The sequence below is a fragment of the Staurois parvus genome, unplaced genomic scaffold, assembly GCF_062004578.1.
Source record: "Staurois parvus isolate SC_StPar_1 unplaced genomic scaffold, SC_StPar_1.0 ptg000165l, whole genome shotgun sequence".
Taxonomy (NCBI): Eukaryota; Metazoa; Chordata; class Amphibia; order Anura; family Ranidae; genus Staurois; species Staurois parvus.
Window position 1 is genome coordinate 6,893,164 of NW_028317961.1, and position 20,463 is coordinate 6,913,626.

Genomic DNA, 20,463 nt, shown 5'->3' on the forward strand with positions numbered 1-20,463 from the left:
CCTGGCTGAAGTTCCTCTTTAATTTAATAGCCTCTTACAAGGATACATTTGCAAGCATGCAAGGGTTCAGACATGCTTTTGCTTTCTTTCCTTTATATGATTAATTAAAGTTTATTAGAAAAATAGGGAAACATTAAAATACTTATTAACATACAGTATACAATACATACCAAACTGTTCTACTGCAGAGTGGCTGTGGAATATATGAGAAAAACAAGCAGAAGTATGCCTTGCATGCCTTATTGGAATACTTATTGCTGCTTACCCGTCATCCTCTTGCCAGTATTATGTGTATTTGCAGACAGCAGGTTTACACCCATTCCCATGGCCCATGCAGAGTGAAATTCTACAGCAGTCAGATGAGGGAGAAGGTTCATCCATGCAGTAGGGAAAAGAATAGTGTCTACGTCGTGCTCGACTACCAGAGCAGCAGCTGGGTTATAAAATAGTATATCAAAGCAAATGAAAATGCCAAATTTTCCAAAGGGTGTGTCAAATGTCACAAGCTCAGGTTCACTGGGCACGTTGAACTGGACTTCCCCAAGGAACAAGTTATACTGCAAATTATGAAAAAAAAATATCAATACTGATAAAACAAATACTAAATGGAACTAAATCATTCAGATCAATCTTAAAGATAAATACTATACTGAAAGTTGGTACGGTACAATTTTTTTCTTTTAATCAACCAAGAGGGTAGCAGAGTTGGCATGAACAATCTGAATTGGTGGACCAATACATATTAATAATAATAATAAACTACATACCTTGTGGTAACGTGCTACTAACTTTCCTTGAGAGTCGTACACAATAGCAGTATTATAATTATACTGACCATCATCTGGGCATCCAGCATCAAAGGTATTACACAACTTCTTATCTCCAATGTTTGCAACCACATAAATAGAGTTGTGTTTAGCCATACAGCTCAACCTTTTCTGCACTGGTGCTGGACCAAACCTATACAAACAAATAAGACAAATAATGAGCACATATACTTGAACCCTATAATTTTCACTGAATATTTATTAGTCAGATCAGTTATTTTAATTCTAGTTGGCTCTTGTACAGCATTGATCAGTTGGGACTTTTACTCCTATCCTTAAAAAACAAATGTGCAGGCTGGATACAGAATTAAATTGTAGGCATAAAGCAGTGACTGCACATTCATTTTTTACAGGTATATATGTAGAGCTTCCAATTTGCATCTTACATATAACAGTATATTGCGCATTAGTCCTGGCCCTCAAGGAGCTTATAGTTTAAGGTCCCTAAGTCACATTCATACATACTAGGACCAATTTAGACAGGAACCAATTAAACTACCAGCATGTCTGATGAGTGTGGGAGGAAACCCACACAAGCACTGAGAGATAATGCAAACTCCATGCAGGTAGTGCCATAGTTGGGATTTGAACTGACGACCCTAGTGATGCCAGGCAGAAGTGCTAACCACTTAGCCCCTATGCTTCACATACAGTATATAATGAGACTTTTAGACACCTGACCACCACACCTATCTAAGCTTGTTGGACATGCAATGTGTACAATAGCATGTGTGAGGTCACCCATATGGAAGAAAAATATATTTTAAAAATATTCTTCCCACATATATTTGCAATGCTACAATTTTGGCCAATATATATATATATATATATATATACACACACACAAACACATACACACAAACATATATACACACACTGCATGATGAAATGCATTTTTATTACAAGATATATGAAAAATACTTTTAAAAATACATTTCAAATATACTGCATGTCTTTAAAAATACAAATCTAAATTTTTGGAATGCATTTACAAATATATGTAAAAATATATGTTAAAATGACTATGTGTTAAGGAAAATCTGAAGAATATATTTTAAAAAAATATATTTTTAAAAATATATATTTTTAAATATATTCTTCAGATTTTTACAAATATTTGTAAATGCATTCCAAAAATGGAGATTTGTGTTTTTAAAGACATACAGTATATTTGAAATGTATTTTCAAATATATGGCAATATATTTGGGAAGAATATTTTTTAAATATATTTCAAATATATTTTTCTTCCATGTGGGCATTACAGATATTGGACAATATTTGGTTTGGAATTCTATTTCAGTTTATCTCAAACATGTTAAATAGGGTTCACTTTTCTGGCAGTAGTTTCCTTTAGAACTACCTGCACCTAATTCAGGCAAGCGTGTGCGCCACTTTCGGTAACATTACCGACACGGAAGACAAATTCAGGCTCAGACCCTCCAAGGTCTTCCTATTCGAACAAAACACATTTTTGGGCTTTTTTATGCTGACGTTATTATACATGTCATACAGGTAGTAGCTCATTTTGCTAATTTGTTTTGCCTATATGAAGATGTTATATATGGGGTTTTATATATGATTTTTAAAATAAAGACTAGAGTAATCTACACCATCAAAGCTTTCTTTATTTTTGGGGATATAGATTACCAAATGTGACATTGGATGAGGCAGTGTGATTAATTTGAGAATCCTGTATGGGGAGTGTACGATACTCATGCTCCGATTGACCTCTAGGCGTTCTGCCTTCTGGTAAGCCTTTGATTCAGTTGTGGTGGCTGTGTTTCACTTTGATGCTCACTGAAGTCTCACTTCAGTGGAAATGTATTTGAAAGAGTGAGATAGATGTAACTTGGGATTTTCTTTAAACATTGATGGAGGACTTTATTTTATGTTGCAGAGGCGTTTTGTCATTATCATTGTTTCTTTTAACTTTTTTTGTAAAGAGTCTCACTACCATTTCTGCTCTATTGTTATGTTGTTTATAAGATTTTTATTAACCACTAGTACAATGGTGTTAATACCTTTGCTGTATATATATTTCTAAGAACTCTTTTAAATTATAGCCTTAATTTATAAAGAAATTAGATTTTTTAAATTTTTTTATTGGATATGTTTTATAGCAAAAAAGTCAAAATTGTCAGTCTTTTTTTGTTTATAGTGCACAAAATAAAAAATGCAGAGGCGATCAAATACCATCAAAGGAAAGCTCTATTTGTGGGGAAAAAATTACAAATTTAATTTATGTTCAGTGCTGCAGGACCGCGCAGTTGTCAGTTAAAGCAATGCAGTGCTGTATCACAAAAAAATGGCCTGCTCAGGAAGGGAGGGGGGGGGGGTGTAAATCATCTGGAGGGCAAGTGGTTAATTGCCATTTAACCAGTGTGTGTCAACTTGTGTGTCTGTACTAAGGCCAAACATTCCAGGGTATGTAAACTTTTGATCAGGGCCATTTGAGTGATTGATCATTACGATTTAAAAAGGAGCCAGACACCTATGTGATAATAAATGGCTTCATATGATCACTATCCTTAAAGTGTTACTAAACCACAACAGTAAAATCAGTCTGTATATCCAGTAAAGCATGCTTGTTATACTCACTGTAGAACCTAAGGGGTTAATCCTCTGCATTGTGTAAAAAGGATGTTTGAGCCTTTCTTCTCTGTTCCTCCCCTTTTTCAAGTGACCACCTTTTATCTCCAGACTGAAGAGTAGGCATGCACATGCTCAGTTTGGTCTGTATTGCTAAAGAGTTTTTTTTCTCCTTGGGAGAGTGCATGTGATTAGCACAGGGCCAATCAGCACTGTCCAGACAGACGTCAGGGGATTTCCATCCTCCTAAAGCAGAAAGAAAACTCCTCCTACAAGCTTTAGCTAGTGGTGAGCTGGACACAGATAGAAGCCACAAGACTGCTCTAACTGCTGATGAGACAAGGTATTTAGCAGTTTATATTTACTAAAATAATTGCATTTCCGTGTTCTGTGTACTGTGGGAGACCAGATATAGTGAATGCAGGGTCCTGGGTTTAGTTACACTTTAAATAAAAGAGAGTTTTTAGCATGGTCAGTCATTTTTTTTCAAAATCAATGCCAAACTTTCATGATTTCTGCAAGGGTAAAAGTGTAGCTTCCTTTTAAAAGGCCAAGTACAGCATTGACATCACAGAGATAGGTTTTTGATGGCACCATACTCCTGGAAACATGATCCTGGGCACAGGATGAGCCACTACTACCTACTAGATAATATGGAATTCTCTGTCCCCGCAGCACAGCAGGATAGAAACATCAAACAAGGTCGGTTGTCAGAAGGATTACTGATACTACCAATTAGGAGCTAAAAGAGAACATCATAACAAACAAAAAAAGGAGAGAACCACATATGGATAGGAATAAGCAGATCCTTACCTCTCAGTCTGACATCTACCTGTATGCAGCTTACACTGCTCTACCAGAACCCCACCAGACACCTATGGGTCTTACAAAGTGAGGCCATCACTTCCAATCCCTAGGACACGTGCCCATCTTTGGAGACCTCAATGCTAGGACAGGAAAGGAAAAGTATTATATACGTTTCCATGGCAACATGTACATACTGGGTTCTGCAAAATTACAATGGAAGAAAATTGCTGAATCTGTGTCTCAGTGTGGGGCTTTACATCCTCAATGGTCACACCAAGGGAGGGTCTCTAGGAAGATACACAGTAAACTCCCATGTAGGCAGCTCTGTGATAGACTATGCCATCACAAATATGAACCCTACGCTAATCACTGCCTTTACACTCATTCCACAAACACACCTGTCCGACCACAACCAACTACTGCTATATATTAAATCTTTAAAAAACCATCTACAAAATTCCATCAGGTTTTTCTATGGAACTTTCCACCATCATTTAAATGGTCCAGACAGTCTACCACAAAGTACAGAGAGGTAACTGACAAATCTGACAGCAAAAGACAGCTTGTAAAACAGTTTCCAAAACAATGCAGTAAGCCCTCAAGGTGTGAACCTGACAGCAAAGGATTTTCACAAAATATTTCACACCATTGTAGAGACAGCCCAGCTAAGAAAAGTCAACTACAAGAAACTATCCAACAAATAATCAATCCAATAAATGGTTTGAAAAGAATGCAGAGCATTAAGGAACACCTTAGAGGACATTCTCAAATAACAAACACTGATCTAAAGATAGCCCATGGCATCCTACAGATAAAATACAAACAAACCATTCAAAAGAAAAAACTAAACTTAATCTCCAACAACCTATCTACTCTACTTATTCTATCTGGGAAATATTGAAGAATATTGGCTCAGTACCCAGGAAAAATAATCTCCACATCCAAAATGGCGACATCTGGCTCAACAACTTTAGGAACCCAAACAAAGATATTCCAGAAGAGGTGCTAACTGTAGAACAAAAAGACATCAAAAGAACTAAAATTATATGGAGGAAAAAATCAAAACCCCCTCTAGATGTCATAATTACACTAGAAGAAATAGCAAATAAAATTCAACACCTGCAAACAAAAAAAACAGTGGGATGGATGGAATCCTGCCAGAGATTATCAAACAAACCTCCCCAGATGTACATTCTGCAATATGTAAAGTGTTCAAGTTGGTCCTGAATGCAGGTTACTACCCAAAAGTATGAAACTAAGGTTTCATAACACCCATCCATAAGAGTGGAGACCAGTATGGTCCAGCCAACTACAGAGGGATATGTGTCAGCAGCAAACTAGGAACTCTATTCAACAGTATCCTCAATAAAATTATCCTCAACTTTCTGACACAAATTAACATCTTCAGCAGAAGTCAGGCAGGATTCATGTCATACCATCGCACAGTAGATCACATCTGCAACCTGTCTCATCAAGAACCATGTCCACAATACAAAACATGGAAAGATATTTGCCTGTTTTGTGGACTTTAAGAAGTCCTTTGATTTAGTGTGGCACCCAGGTCTGTTCCTCAAATTATTGGAGAGTAAAATAGGAGGGAAAAGGTATGATGCCATCAAGAGCTCATATACCAAGAGCAGTTGCAGCGTAAAGGTAAATAGGAAAATAACAGAGAACTTTCAACAGGCCTGTGTAGTCAGATAGGGCTGCAGCCCAAGTCCAACCATTTTCAGTATATACACCAATGAACTGGCTGCAGCTCTAGAATCCTCCCTAGCACCTGGGCTAACTTTACATGACACCGAGGTGAAGTTCCTGCTCTACGCCATTAATCTCCTACTACTGTCATCAATAGAGAGAGAGACTTACAAAACAGCCTAGAAGTGCTGGAGAAATACAGTGTGGCATGGGCGCGACCTATCAACTCAAGGAAAACAAAAATCTAGGTGCTCCAAAGAACACAAAACAAAGATCCCTTCCTTTACATTAAACAAGTGCACTCTTGATGGATCTAACCGCTACACATACCTTGGCATAGAAATTACCATATCAGAAATATTTAATCTGGAATTCTGCAAGCAGCTCCAAGTCCATGAGAGGACCTACAATAATGGGGGGGGGGGGGTGTTTATCATACTGGGACCACCTACAAAACAGCAGTCCTAATTCATACCACCATAAAGCCTTACTGACCAATAAGGAGGACTAGTCCAAGCCCTATCCCAAACTCCAAACTACCAACAATTCAGCCTGACATAATCTCAATAAAAAAACATAATGAAAGGTTCCAAAGCAAAATATGTTGGAGAATGGAGAAATTAAATAAACACCAAGAAACTAACTTTCCAGTCACTGCAGAGAGACTACAAACTGGCCCCATACGTGGAGTTGCTACAAGACCCCAAAAACAGACAGACCTCGAGCCTGTACAGACTGAGTGCTCTCAGCCTGGAAACTGAATCAGGTTGGCACAGACAGATCTACATGCCCAGGGACAGTAGACTGTGCCCACAATGCAACCAGGGGTCCTGGAGGATGAGGGCCACTTCCTGCTATAGTGCCTCAAGTACTCTTCAGTGAGGTATACTCACTTTCCAGAGACTCTCTGCTCTCATCCTGAACTTCAGTTCTATAGAAGAGAGAATGCAAGTTCAAATTATACTTGGAGAAGAAGAGCCAATAGTGAAAATAGCTGCACAATATGAATATGACAGACAGAGGGAAAAACGTAAAAATCCTTTACATGGACTCATCCCCCCCATCTCCCTTCATATTACTCATTACCCCCCTCCAAATCTGCCCTAGAGCTATTCCCCCTCCCATACAAACTCAACTTCTTTGACAATTCTAAATTGTATTTGGTCCTGGCAATAAAGATTATTTGAATATGAAGAGGGAGAGGGAAAGGGTTGAGAGAGGGGAGAGAGAGAGAGAGAGGGCGGGAGGGAGGTGGGAGGGGAGAGAGGGAGAGAGAAGGAGAGAGAGGGGAGAGAAGGGGGAGAGAGAGGGGGGAGAGAGAGGGGGGAGGGGAGAAAGAGAGGGGGGAGAGAGGGGGGAGAGAGAGGGGGGAGCAAGAATGGGGAGCGAGAGAGAGAGAGAGGAGGGAGCGAGAGGGGGTAGCAAGAGAGAAAGAGGAGAGGCGAAAGAGAAAGAGGAGAGACAGCAGAGAGTAAAGAAAGATGAGAGAAGAGAGAGAGAGGGGAGCCCTTGCAGTAAACATATCTTCCCTTTGCACAGAAGCAGAGCCATTCTCTTAAAGTGATATTAAAAAGGCAGGTGTTTTTATTTTTTTTGTTTAGAAACAACAAACATGTTATACTTACCTGCTCTTTGCAGTGGTTTTGCAAACCGCATCCCACATCCTCCTCTTCTGGGGTCCCCTGCTGGCATTCCTGGCCCCTCCCTCCTGCCTAATGTCCCCATAGCAAGCAGCTTGCTCTAGGGACACTAGAGCAGGCTCACTCCCGAGCCGCTGCGATTCCATTTACACATGGAGCAGGCTTTGGCCCCACCCCCGCTCTCTCCTTATTGGCTCACTGGCTGAGACTGACAGTCTCAGCCAGTGAGGAGGGAGAGACCTAGGAGAGCTGAGGGTTTCATGCAAATCGCTGGATCGAGATGGGGCTCAGGTAAGTTTTAAGGGGGCTGCTGTACACAGAAGATTTTTTACCACATAGAATGCATGAACGTAAAAAAAACTTGTGCCTTTACAATTGCTTTAAATTGATGGCTCTGCTTCTGCTGCTCTGCTCCTTTTCCTCCCCCTCCCCAGTCCCCAAGGTGTAGCAATCATGCACACAGAGATGGACGCGGTCATCCATTTGCTCCAAAACCCTCCATCTTGTATCTCTCTCTCCCAAATAAGATTCCTCCGATATCCCCCCTCCCTCTCTGTTGAGTGACATGTGGTCTGGATGATGACAGAGATCACAGGCAGCAAAATCATTGGGAGGGCGTCATGGCTATAAACCCCACTAGCTGGTGCCCTATGTCTGCGAGACTCTTGCTGGAGAAGGGATCATAAAACCATAAACCAAGCCCTCACGGAGCTTCAAAGACATTCCAGGTAGTCCTAAAAACGGACTTACATTTAATAACTCACTTTTTCATCTAATTTTATATCTTCAAATAGGATATAATTACATAAACATGGAGCACATATTCAGACGGCTCACTCTAATACAAGTCGCCTGGTATATTACACCCCCTAGCTGGCATATACAGGAGAGCAGAAAATTATATCTCCTTAACCATCCAAGCAGGTATGTCATATTTCATACCTAGACGTTCCGCAGGTGATTCTGCATATTAATATACTAGTGGCAAAGCTGCTAAATGCACCGAGAATAAGTTATGAACCATGACATCAACTGGGAGAGTTTTTGGTTCTAGCTTGGATCTCCGCCCCAACACCCCTCCCCAAATGAGGCGATTTGTTCTCTGCTTTAAGGAGACACCCTGCTGAGTTCCTAGAAAAAGCTGAGCTAAGCTGAGTTAAGTGAAGTTGAAGATGCTCCCTTTTAACATCGGAACTAAGTTTGGGAGATAAGGCATCCTTTTGGCTCTGAAACCTGATCTGCTTAACCCAAGGCTAACGGCAAGTACTTTATCCCTCTAAACTTCTTTCTCTTATCTCTTTGCTATGCTATTGCTCTCTGTAGGTATATGTATATATATATATATATATATATATATATATTGGCTACATCTTTTTCTGTAAATATTTTTATTGCACCCTTTTGACCTTTTAGTAATGAATCTTACTTTCTGAAAGTGTTGAACTGTTTCTAAAGTTCTTTAATGCAAACTAAGAACCCCTGCCTCTGAAGAGCGCTACTGTATGTGTGTTTTAAACTTCTGTATAACCTGCCTGCGGTGACAGTGGTATACAGACACTTATGCAAACATCATAGTGTTATTGATATAATACAAACTCTAAATATCCCTACGAAAAGTATCACTCTCACCCTTGAAAGTGTAAACGAAATATAAATACTATCTTTTCGATGCTCCCTCTACCACCCCCAACAGTGCAACAACATATATCAGCAAATGTCCACATATGAGTCCATATATAGTGCTTTTCCAATATATAGTGCTTTTTCAAACGTTGAGGACTATTCCACTTTGCTGATTATTCAATCCAGGAACCTCAAATCAGGATACCTCAAAAAAATATAAACTCAATATAGTGCATTATCATTACAACAAAGAAAAACACTCGTGAAAACTAAAAGTGATTCCTCCTAAACTCCCACCCGTGACAAATCAGCACTCCAAAAAAAGTGATTTAGTGCCACACTCCACAACCAGTGTCACCATCCAAAATAGACTAAATACCATTACCCTCTCATGGAAAATCACATGCATCCAAATGAAATAGTGCCATCTTTCTTGTGATATAAAATACCATTACCCTCTTCCAATGCAGACCAAGCAAAAACTCCTTCAAGGCAGTCCAAAGATTCCCCCTCTCCGGAAGCTTCCTACTGCTTCCAATTCACCTTCCCCGTTCCTCAAAGGGGCAGACAATACAAGACTCAGTGGAGTATATAAAAAGGATTTCACAAATTTATTCACAGCTTACATAGAGACCGCCAGCGTCCATCCTCTCCCACAGTCCATATAGCTGAACTCCAGAATTCAAGATGGCCGTGCCGCTCCTTCCGGTTTGAAAATGTATTTTTTTTTTGGAGTGCTGATTTGTCACGGGTGGGAGTTTAGGAGGAATCACTTTTAGTTTTCACGAGTGTTTTTCTTTGTTGTAATGATAATGCACTATATTGAGTTTATATTTTTTTGAGGTATCCTGATTTGAGGTTCCTGGATTGAATAATCAGCAAAGTGGAATAGTCCTCAACGTTTGAAAAAGCACTATATATTGGAAAAGCACTATATATGGACTCATATGTGGACATTTGCTGATATATGTTGTTGCACTGTTGGGGGTGTTAGAGGGAGCATCGAAAAGATAGTATTTATATTTTGTTTACACTATCATAGTGTTATTGCTAATATTGCCGAGTTTCCTCTTTCTCTGTACAAAAAGGAGGTGGTGGCAGTGTGAAGGGTTAATTGCGTAATTAACCTGACCCAGTAAGAATTGCTCTTAGGCTGCAGGTACACAGGTTGCGGTCCATTAGCTGGAAAATCTATGTGCAGGGTGCAGCTTGGCGTGGCATTGTTACGCACATGACAGCGCAGTTTTAGATTGGCTAGTCCTTCGGTCACGAGTTTGGTGAGAAGGGCTGGGGTCTGACGCCGCAATCGTCACACAAGGCAGCTCGATTATTTCTCTAGCTCAGCTCTGATTCTCTTTGCAATCAAAGGTGGCGAGCTTAGGAAGGGGGCAGGTTGCAGCAGCGCCCATTTGCTGTAGCTATGTAGTTAACTCCAGTTATTTCATGTCATACTGGCCGGTAGTCATTACTATACAATTTGAGGATGCTGGTTCCTTCTTGCTGCTTCTACAGTCAATGACAGGGTGAAAGGGGGAAGGGGGGGGGCTGCAGAGGCGTTGGTGCATGGGGTGATTAGGGTGTGCCTGGGCACACCCCATTCTCATGCCTATGACAGTAATATAATCAAGGTAATTGGGAGCAGAGAAACTACTCCAACCAGCATATAACAGTAACCATTAGTATATAGGTGCACATCAGTATGGAAATATTACAAGGCTTGTATAAGAAAAGAAATAATAGTACATACATCCAGCGCTTTTTCTTCAACTGGAATTTAGTGGAACTCAGTCCCATCACCTCTGGTTCAGGCCCTCTGCTCCCTGTTCACCACTATCACTTGTAAACACAGAAGGTGACACTGTACTATTTGTGGGGGGTGTTGAAGATTTATTTTTTTACACTGATTGCTTTTACACCCATAAAGGCTGTAAAAGCAATCATTTTGCCTTCTCTCTGGCTGCAGTCTTGCAGCCATTTTGAACTACTGTGTGAGCTGTGATTGGTCACAGCTTGTCACATGGTACAAGGCTGTTGTGAATAGCCTTGTACTATGTGACCTCTGTGATCATTCACAGATTTCTCACGTAGTGAGTAATGATTTCAGGAGTGACATCTTGCTTACTACTCTACATGTGATCACTGATTGGCCAATCAATGATCACACGAGTGGGACCTCGCACAGAGGTCCCGTACGGTGATCAGTGTTCCACTGTGTCCAGAGGACACAGCGTGCACCGGATCGCGGTGCTGCACGCTCCTAGGGAACGCGCACAAGCAGGGGGTGGAGAGGCCGTTTATTAACAGCCACCTGACCCTGCACTGCCACTGTCTGGACGTTTATATACAACGGCTGGACGGGAGGTGGTTAAACATTAGTGCATTTTTACTGTGAGTGGTTGTGGGTATCGCTGTGATTCCTGCACCCGTAGGCACCCATGATAGTGTGAACCAGGCCTAAAATAGATATGAAAAGGCCAAACATTTTTTGTGTGTGTGTATACATATATATACACTTACATACATACACACACATAATATGCATATACAGTACAGTAAAATACACATTATACAAACTTTTTTTATAAGTGATTACATACCCTCTGTTCTGAGCTACAAACATTGCTCAGATTGCTGAGGGAGGAGAAACAGCAGCACACTGATCTTCCCAGTGAATGGCTGTGAAGGGGGGCATGTCTGCTGAACAAGTCTGATCATTGAAGGAAAGCAGGCTGCGTTCATGTCACAGTTAGAAAACTGACCATACTGTGCTCTCATGCCTAGTGTGGTCAGTTTTTGATAAGAAAGCTGAGGAACTGGCATGAACACCAGGTATTTTACACAAAGGAAGCAATACAAAGAAAACAGGATACATTTTCATACGAGCACATGGTACTGCAGGCACATATCAGGAATAAGAAGTTTTGGGTTCACATACAGTATTCTTTAAGCAGCAGAGCGACGTACAGACAGTAGAGGGCAGCAGAAACGTCAGATGTTCAGTCATTACCTCTATGGTGGTTTGTTACATCCCAGAGAAAAGTAAACCTGTAGCATGACTGGAGTTTTTATGTACTTGTGTGGGTCTCCAAGTACTCCAGTTTTCTCCCATACTCAAAAGACATGCTGGTAGGTTAATTGGCTTCTGTCTATATTGGCCCAAGTATCTTTTTGTGTATGCACAGTCCGTATGTGAAATAGGGACCTTAGGCTGGCCATACATTATAGCATTTTCTGGTACAAGTTTCCTTTAGATTTACCAAAATCATATAATGTGAGGTCAAACCTAAATACTTTCAATCTGTATGCAAGCAGGCAGGCCCTTACACTACATAGTTGAAGGAAAATTTAAAGGAAATTGAACAGGAAAATTGTGTATGGCTAGCTTATGATTGTAAGCTCCTTGTGGGCCGGGACAGATGTGAATATACTGTACACTATGTAAAGTACTGCCTAAATTGTCAACATCATATAAAAGCCTATAATACATCTAGTATAGACTATGAAAAAATAAAGGTAAGTAATTCTCTTAGCAACCAGACTCCAAATTGTATTTTTTATAGTGTAATGTAAAAAATAAAACCTAAGACTAATCATTTTCTCAGTTCCGATTATGTTTTTGCTTTTCTCTAGCTTTCAAGAAACCTGAAAAGGATGTTATACATTTTACTAATTCTAAAATCCAATTGGAAGGTTTTTGATAGCAAACTCTTTTCCATACAAAAAAAGAAATTGTTTATGTGACCAATAAACAAAGCACCTTTCAGGATCAGTACATGGAATCCAGTTGACACTGGGATCTGGGATATCTTCAAGATAAGGTAAAATTGTTTTTCTAGTAAATCTCCAACCATAGATACCATCTTCTGGTGTGACAATCAAATGAGCACCCTGAAAAAAGCAGTAAGGTAATTCATATTAAGCCTTCAACATGATGAGTATTGGTAATATGGCAAACATACATAATTAAACAAGTTGCTTATTACTGCAGACCAGAGACTAGGAAAACTAGGAAAGTGATATCATTTTAAGTGTATGGGGTAGGTGGCAATTTATCAGGAGGGGATATAACATTCAGAAAGGAAGTTCCATGTGGCCCAGGATTGGAGGGGCCATTTTGTTGGAGACCAGAGGAGGATGCCGATTGGCTGCATTAGGAGGCCCCATGTTGGAAGGCAACAAGTTTCTACATCAGGCATTTATGGATTCTTACTGCCTGGTTGTCAAAAAACTATTTGGTCTATTGAATGTTATCTTGGAGTGTCAAGAAAAGCAAGTATTTAAGACAGGATGTGTATAACAAAAGGCTGCATACCAAAACCCTTGTTCTGGGAGTTCACACATACCCCCTAGTGGTGGGGCATGGAGATAAGAGAGCCTCAGCCCAGACTGGCTGGTGGCACGAATATTAAAAAGACAGATTACATGGCATCTAGCCAGAAGGAAGACGCCAGATTGACCTGGGTCCGAGCATTGTTGGCAATACAGCAGTGTCCCCTGGTGGAGATGACCTACTTCCGGGAGGATGGCTGGGGTAATTCTATACTTCCTAATGAATAGGGAGGACAGCCCCTTACGAGTTATGGACATTTGCTCTTTGGATGGAGAACTACACCAGGCGAGTCAAGGGTGTGTGGTGCTTTAGAGGGGTTTTAAACACAGTTTTGGCCAGGCTCTGTCTCTCTTTTGACCATTTCCTACCTGGGATTCCGCTAAAAAGATACTTAGCTTTGAGGACGAACTTACATAACGTATCATCTTTACTATTATTCCTATATACTCTGTAATACTGGTTTAGATTTCCCTGTTATTGCTGTACTTTCTTTGTAATTAAATAAGACCTTGCTTCTTTGAGCATTGTGTTTATTATTATAGCTAATATTGCAGAATGATAATTCTATTTGATACAAGAGATAATGGCCTTAATTTGGACATGGGATTCCTTAATAATTATCCAACAGTATTACAAACCACTCTGTGTGTGTTGTTCCCCCCCCCCCCCCCTTGCATTTGCTGTGTCTTATCTCTAGTTTAATCCTAGTCTTATAACCATTGCTGTGTACATTTGTTTGTGTTTCTTTCTGTTTTTTTTTTTTTGTTTGTTTCTCCCCCTTTCCACATCTCTTCTAACATTCTGCTAAAATTTTGTGACATAGTACTGCCTGGACCTTGAAGAAGGAGACATACCCCGAAAGCTTGTCCTCAAAATTGTATGTTAGTGTAAATAAAAAAAGTATCACGTCAGTACTCAAGACATTTTGAGAGGAATAGAGAGAGCAGAAGCAGAGAGATCAGTATGTGTTGAGATGACCTGTCTTTTCTGGTTGTATTCACTATGGATCCCATCATGAGCGGAATGCCTAATTCTAAAATTCTACCATTTTTTTCCTTCATGCAAAACCTGGAACTGACTGCGCTGGTGTACTGGGTCCATTTGAATACATGGAAAACGCTTTGCATGCAATTCTGATGATGAAAAAAGGCTCTGGACAGCATCTGGATATGGAACAGTTAAAAAACGATTCTAAACGCAAACACTTATAAACGCAGTTAGCGGCATTTACACGCATTTGGCGTTAGAAACACTGATAAAATCTACTCCTGAACGCAAGTTTGGTGCGTTCAAAAAAATGACTGTAAACTCAACTGCCTGTAAACAACGATGTGTACATGGACGCATAGGAAAACATTAGGGAGAGTTCAGGGGCTGCTGAAAAAAAAAGCAGAAAAGCTCCTGAACGTCAGTTTATCATATGCAGTGTACATGAACCCTTAATATCCTGCTTCTGCAAGGTTTTTACTTGTACTGCACAAAAAAATACAAAGTATGTGCAGTTTTTATTTCAGTTTTTGTAGGAAACACGTTAATGGCTATAAAATTGAAAACTGGTGTCCTATTTAAAAATGTCAAAGATACATGCACATTGGGCACATTTGCCTGTGCAATGTAAAGACACCGCATATTTCTGGTGTCCCAGATGTCCTAGAGCTGTATATAGCTGGCTGGTAGATCCCTATGAATATGTGTTTGGACACGAAACGTGTCAGGGCAGAACCGCAGCGTCCCGACATCTCACCGCCGAGGCCCACGCTGGTCTGGCGGCCACTTTTGGATTTCAGATGCATGGTCAGTACTACATGTTCTATACCCATTTGTGATCATATCTTTTGGATTACTAAATCATTTAAGCAATACTACTCTATCCTGGCATCCTTTTTTGGGGGCTCTTGACCCAAGCCCCATCACCTACAGAATACCTATTTAGACAAAAAGTGTGAGGTGCCAGTGATGTCCCAGGGCCGAGTTCTTACCAGGAATTGATGCCCTTATGACGATCCAGCTGACCTCATGAGATTAATATTCTCAAATGCGCCACACTATTGCGTATCTGGTGAGTGCGTAATTTTATCGTTTGTTTGACACTAGAAGAATTTTGAGTGATCACCTGGATTATACGTTTTACGTTTATTTCCTAATGGAAGGACTTTCTCACTCTAATGCACCTGTGACCACCTTGTCATGATTTATGTATATATATTTATGTGCACTCTGTCACTTTATATCTGACACTATATTGGCACTTGTATATGATGATCTTATGAGAGTATAGATCTGTATCATTATAGCTTGTTGCATTGTGCTTTGATTTGAGGTCTATATAACCTTTTCACTGTGAACTGCATTACTTCTAGTGCTGCACCACCTATGTACATTATTCAGATTTGCTAGGTTGATTTGGTACCTTTTGGTGTACACAGCAGCTCATCAATTAGCGCTCACATATTTTATTGCATATTGTATATAGCAACTCATAGGCATGAATAAGTAAAGGCTTCGGTATGCAGATATGAGCCATTACTTCCTTAAATAGTGTATTTTAGGTTGTTTGGTACATTACACCCAGGGGCGGACTGACCATTTGGAAACTTGGGCACTGCCCAAGGGTCCGGGGTCAGTAGGGGGCCCCATGAGATGCTCCTGGTACCTTTTTCATAGGCTTTTTTGAGTTTGGGCAAGGACACAGGGGCCCCATGATCCCCTATTGCTCGGGGCCCCATGAATTGGCAGTCCGCCCCTGATTACGCCTGTACTACTTCATGCAAATAGCTGTGTACAGCCACCTTCACCCATTCACATCTATGGGCTGCTGTGCACAGCTCTAGGACATCTGGAACACCGGAAATAAGCAATGTCTATAGGCTGCACAGACAAATGCACCAACATGCATAAAGTCTTAGATTGAAGTAAAAAAACACAAAGACAGAGGTAAAAACACCTTCCTTTAACACACGTCTACATTCTACTTAACTAGTGTGAATGAATTAGTCACAACCAATGACGCTTCAGGAGGTAGAGCTAATACAGGGAATTATGTCAACTAGTTTATGGAACTGTTTATCCTTTTATTGAAGTCAGTGCAAAAATAGCAAATACATATTTAGGAAATTCTATTTTTTTATTATCATCCCACCTCAAAAGTAATAGGAGCACATGACTAGAAGTCCTCATGCATACTTGACTTTTTTACAGCTGCTGTTTTTGGCTGTTGACATTTTTTTCTACAGCCAGTAAACCCCCCAGCATGTTATCCTATGTGTCCATGCACACAGACTGTAATCAACATTTTTTGGCTGGCAAAAAAACAGAACTAGTGGGTTTCTAGAGGAGTTTTTTAGCTGTTAAAATGCTCTAATGCTGAAAAATGCGGGAAAAAGCCGCAAACCTGCGGTTTTGGATTTTTTTTTACCCAAAGATAAATTGTTTTTCGTTAAAAAAATGCTAAAAAAAAAGCAAACACAGAAAAAAGCAGCTATTCGCGACAAAACGCAGCTAAACGCTAATGCAAAAACGCTAAAAAAGCTGAAAAACTCAAATTTTTAATGTGACTGTACACAGCTAACGTTACCAGCATTATCAAAATGTCCAGTGTGCATGACGGCTAAGAAAGAAAGTGAGGTTACCTGTTTAGCTGCAGCCTTCACTGCCTTTTGTAGAATATCCATGTTTTTGTTCATTAAGTCCAGGGCCTCCTTTGCTGAAACAGGTATCTCTGTGTCTTCTGGAAGTATAACAGCATGTTCATAGACTGCTCCAATGAATTTCTCCAAAGTTTGGCTCTCTGCAGCACAGAGCAGCAATGAAAACAAAACACAGACAGTGACCATGGTGTGCCTGAAGGAATGCTCAGGTGGATTTGTGACCTCTATACTATTATCAGTTCTGGTTATGTAAATGGAACATATCAGTGGAAGTATGTTGCACAACAAGCAAGACAGCACTAGGAAATGCCGTTTAGGATCTTCTGCATGACACAACCTTTATTAACTGTGATCTCATTCTGGATTAGGCTTGTTAGCACTTTGGGCACGGCACAGATTATTAACCACTTCCCGTCCACCCTATAGCAGAAATACTGCTACAGAGTGGCACGGGTGTGCAAAATTACGTATATATACGTGATTTTTCATTTCTGGCGCCCGGTGATTGCTGAGCATCTCCGACAGAGGGGAGAACTGTTTGTCAACAAAACAGTTCCCCTCCCTGTTAGCAGGTGCACATTGCTGTGTATGGCTGTGCACAGCAGTGTGCTTACAGTGAAGCACACAGACACAGCCTCAAGTAAAACAGCACAAAGCACACAGTTAACCCTTTGATCAGCCTACATTTTAACCCCTTCCTGCCCAGTGCCATTAGTACAGTGCCAGTGCTTTTTATTAGCACTGATCACTGTATTGGTGTCACTGGGGATGTCAGTGACACCAAGTCAGTTCCCCCAATGTCAGAATGCCCGTCGCAGTCTCGCTATAAGTCACTGATTAATAATCCAAATCCAACACCTACGCTCAGAGACAGAGATCAGAAGAAGACCATTCGAACAAAATGACAATATGATGAAAGTATAATGTTCATCCAACACTGAGCAAAGGTTGTGCAGCTCAGACACGAAGCTGGGAAAGCCCAACAACAACTGTAGTAAAGAATAAAAAACAAAGTGCACCAACCTTGCGCATTACCTCAGTAGGCACTTAATAAATTTATCGATAAGAAATATACTCACAAGAGTAGCAATATAAAAGGCATGTAACAATGAACAGCGAAACACTGGGTTAGGAGACACGTGCAAATCCCATCAGGGTCAAGCTGACACATTTCGAAGGAGGTTCTCTTCTTCCTCAGAGCTCTGTGTCTCCTAACTCAGTGTTTCACAGTTCGTTGTTACATGCCTTTTATATTGCTACTCTTGTGAGTATATTTCTTATCAATAAATTTATTAAGTGCCTACTAATGCGTAAGGTTGGTGCGCTTTGTTTTTTGTTCTTTACTACATAAGTCGCTGATCACCACCATTACTAGTAAAAATAAAAAAAATCCCAGTATATATACCACCATTTGTAAACACTATAACTTTCACGTAAACCAATTAATTTACACATATTGGGATTTTTTTGTAGCAAAGACGTACCAGAATACATTTTGGCCTAAATTTATGATGAAATTTGATTTTTAAAATTTTTTTACTGGACATAGCAAAAAGTAAAAAAATATTGTTTGTTTTTTTCTCAAAATTGTCTGTCTTTTTTTTTTTATAGCGCAAAAAAATAAAAACCGCACAGGTGATTAAATACCATCGAAAGAAAGCTCAATTCGTGGGAAAAAAAGGACTTAAATTTAATTTCGGTGCAGCATTGCATGACCGCGCAATTGGCAATTATAGTACCGGAGCGCCGTAACACACACGTAAAATGGCCTGGTCAGTAAAATCCTGTGGAGGGCAAGTGGTTAATTAGACTGAGGCACTGTATTTGCACTTTGGGGACACGTTGTAGATACTTTTCTCTCTTTTGAATAACAAAGGACATCAATATTGGACACTTTATATATGCATTTTATCTCTATGTATGTAAAATATTAAATAATATTAATGTATAATATTATGGAGTTTAAAATAATATTTTTAAAAGCAGTGCTTATATACTGCTTATTTCATGGTGAATAATGTAGGTGAAAGGTCAATGGTTCTTTTCACCAGTTCATTAGGGCAGCAAATAGTGACTTTACATACTGTATCTCCCCTTTCAGCCTGCTCCTGAAACGCCCTTTTGATTTGAACATCAGTTTAAAAACTAAAATGAATTTGCCCCTAGTCATTAAAGTTTTCTTTTAAGCCATTGTTTTCTACTTTCTATTTCTATAATCTAATGTGAGTCAGACCATTGGCGGACTGACAACTCATGGGGCCCCTGGGCAATAGGGGATCATGGGGCCCCTGTGTCCTTGCCCAAACTCAGAAAAGCCTATGAAAAAAGGTACCAGGGGCATCTCATGGGGCCCCCTACTGACCCCAGGCCCTGCCTCCAGAAACCCTTTTTCCGTATCCAAGTTGAAATCCTTAATAAATACAAAAAAAACAAGCCCATGGACTTTTTTTTTCTGTCTGGATGGAAAATGCACATTGCCTGGCTGTACAGAAAATAAGGTTGACCCAAAACCAACTGCTCTCAAGGGGGTAATATGTAGCATGTATTGCACATTTGATATTGGGTATTCTTTAAAAAGTAAAACTTCACCACATTCACTAAGCTCTTGGGAAAATGAGTGCAAAAGTCTATTTGCCTTTACTAAATCAACCCCAGTGGGTATACCCACATAGCCAGAGGTAAAAAAAAAATAATTCAGATCCCTCTTTTACAGTTAACTCTAAACTGATGAACTGTAAAGGCGGTTATAGTGTCAAGTGTTTGTAGCATTACCCCCATATGGGATGTTGGTAACAGCTGGATCTTCCCGTATATTATAGACACTGCCAGTCACCCAAGCACCAGTCCACACATTATGGCTCCAATGAGTCAGTCTAGGGGATATCTTTTTGTAATTTATTGCTTAAAGTATTTTAACAGGGCATGAGATACTTCAAAACTCTCAGTACTTAAATTTTTGAGTAATAGCGCATCTTAACACAGTCTAAAGCCTCTCGGTTGAAGAGCAAGGGGCAAATCTTTTAAGCATCTGGTTACCTTATGCTGATGCACAACTGCTGGTACCCAGTGCAGCTTCCAAAAAACTACACAGTCACAGGGGTCAGTTTGGAGTCTTTACTCATAAGTCCCCAGGACAGCTGCTACCTTCCAGCTTCCTCCAGACATGGTCCAGTGAGTGAGACAACACCTCTCTAGACCAGATCCCCTGTGGTCTGCAATTGGCTCCAAGCAAAATCCATCCAGGCCCTCAGTCTTGACACCGCTAAGGCCTCTTTTAACAGCTAAACAGTCCATGGGATGC

The 20,463-nt window shown here is 40.2% G+C and overlaps 1 protein-coding gene across 1 annotated transcript in view; it reads right to left on the minus strand.

Moving 5' to 3' along the window:
- The window catches only part of VNN1 (vanin 1), a 32,912-nt gene extending 15,474 nt beyond the window's left edge, over positions 1 to 17,438 (minus strand). Inside the window, exons 1-4 of the mRNA XM_089676179.1 lie at positions 17,145 to 17,438; positions 12,943 to 13,073; positions 768 to 960; positions 266 to 557 (exon numbers count right to left, since the gene is read on the minus strand). Of these exons, the coding sequence (XP_089532305.1) occupies positions 266 to 557; positions 768 to 960; positions 12,943 to 13,073; positions 17,145 to 17,348 (820 nt within the window). The 5' untranslated portion in view covers positions 17,349 to 17,438. The remainder of the gene's footprint in view (positions 1 to 265; positions 558 to 767; positions 961 to 12,942; positions 13,074 to 17,144) is intronic.
- Positions 17,439 to 20,463: the final 3,025 nt, after the last annotated feature.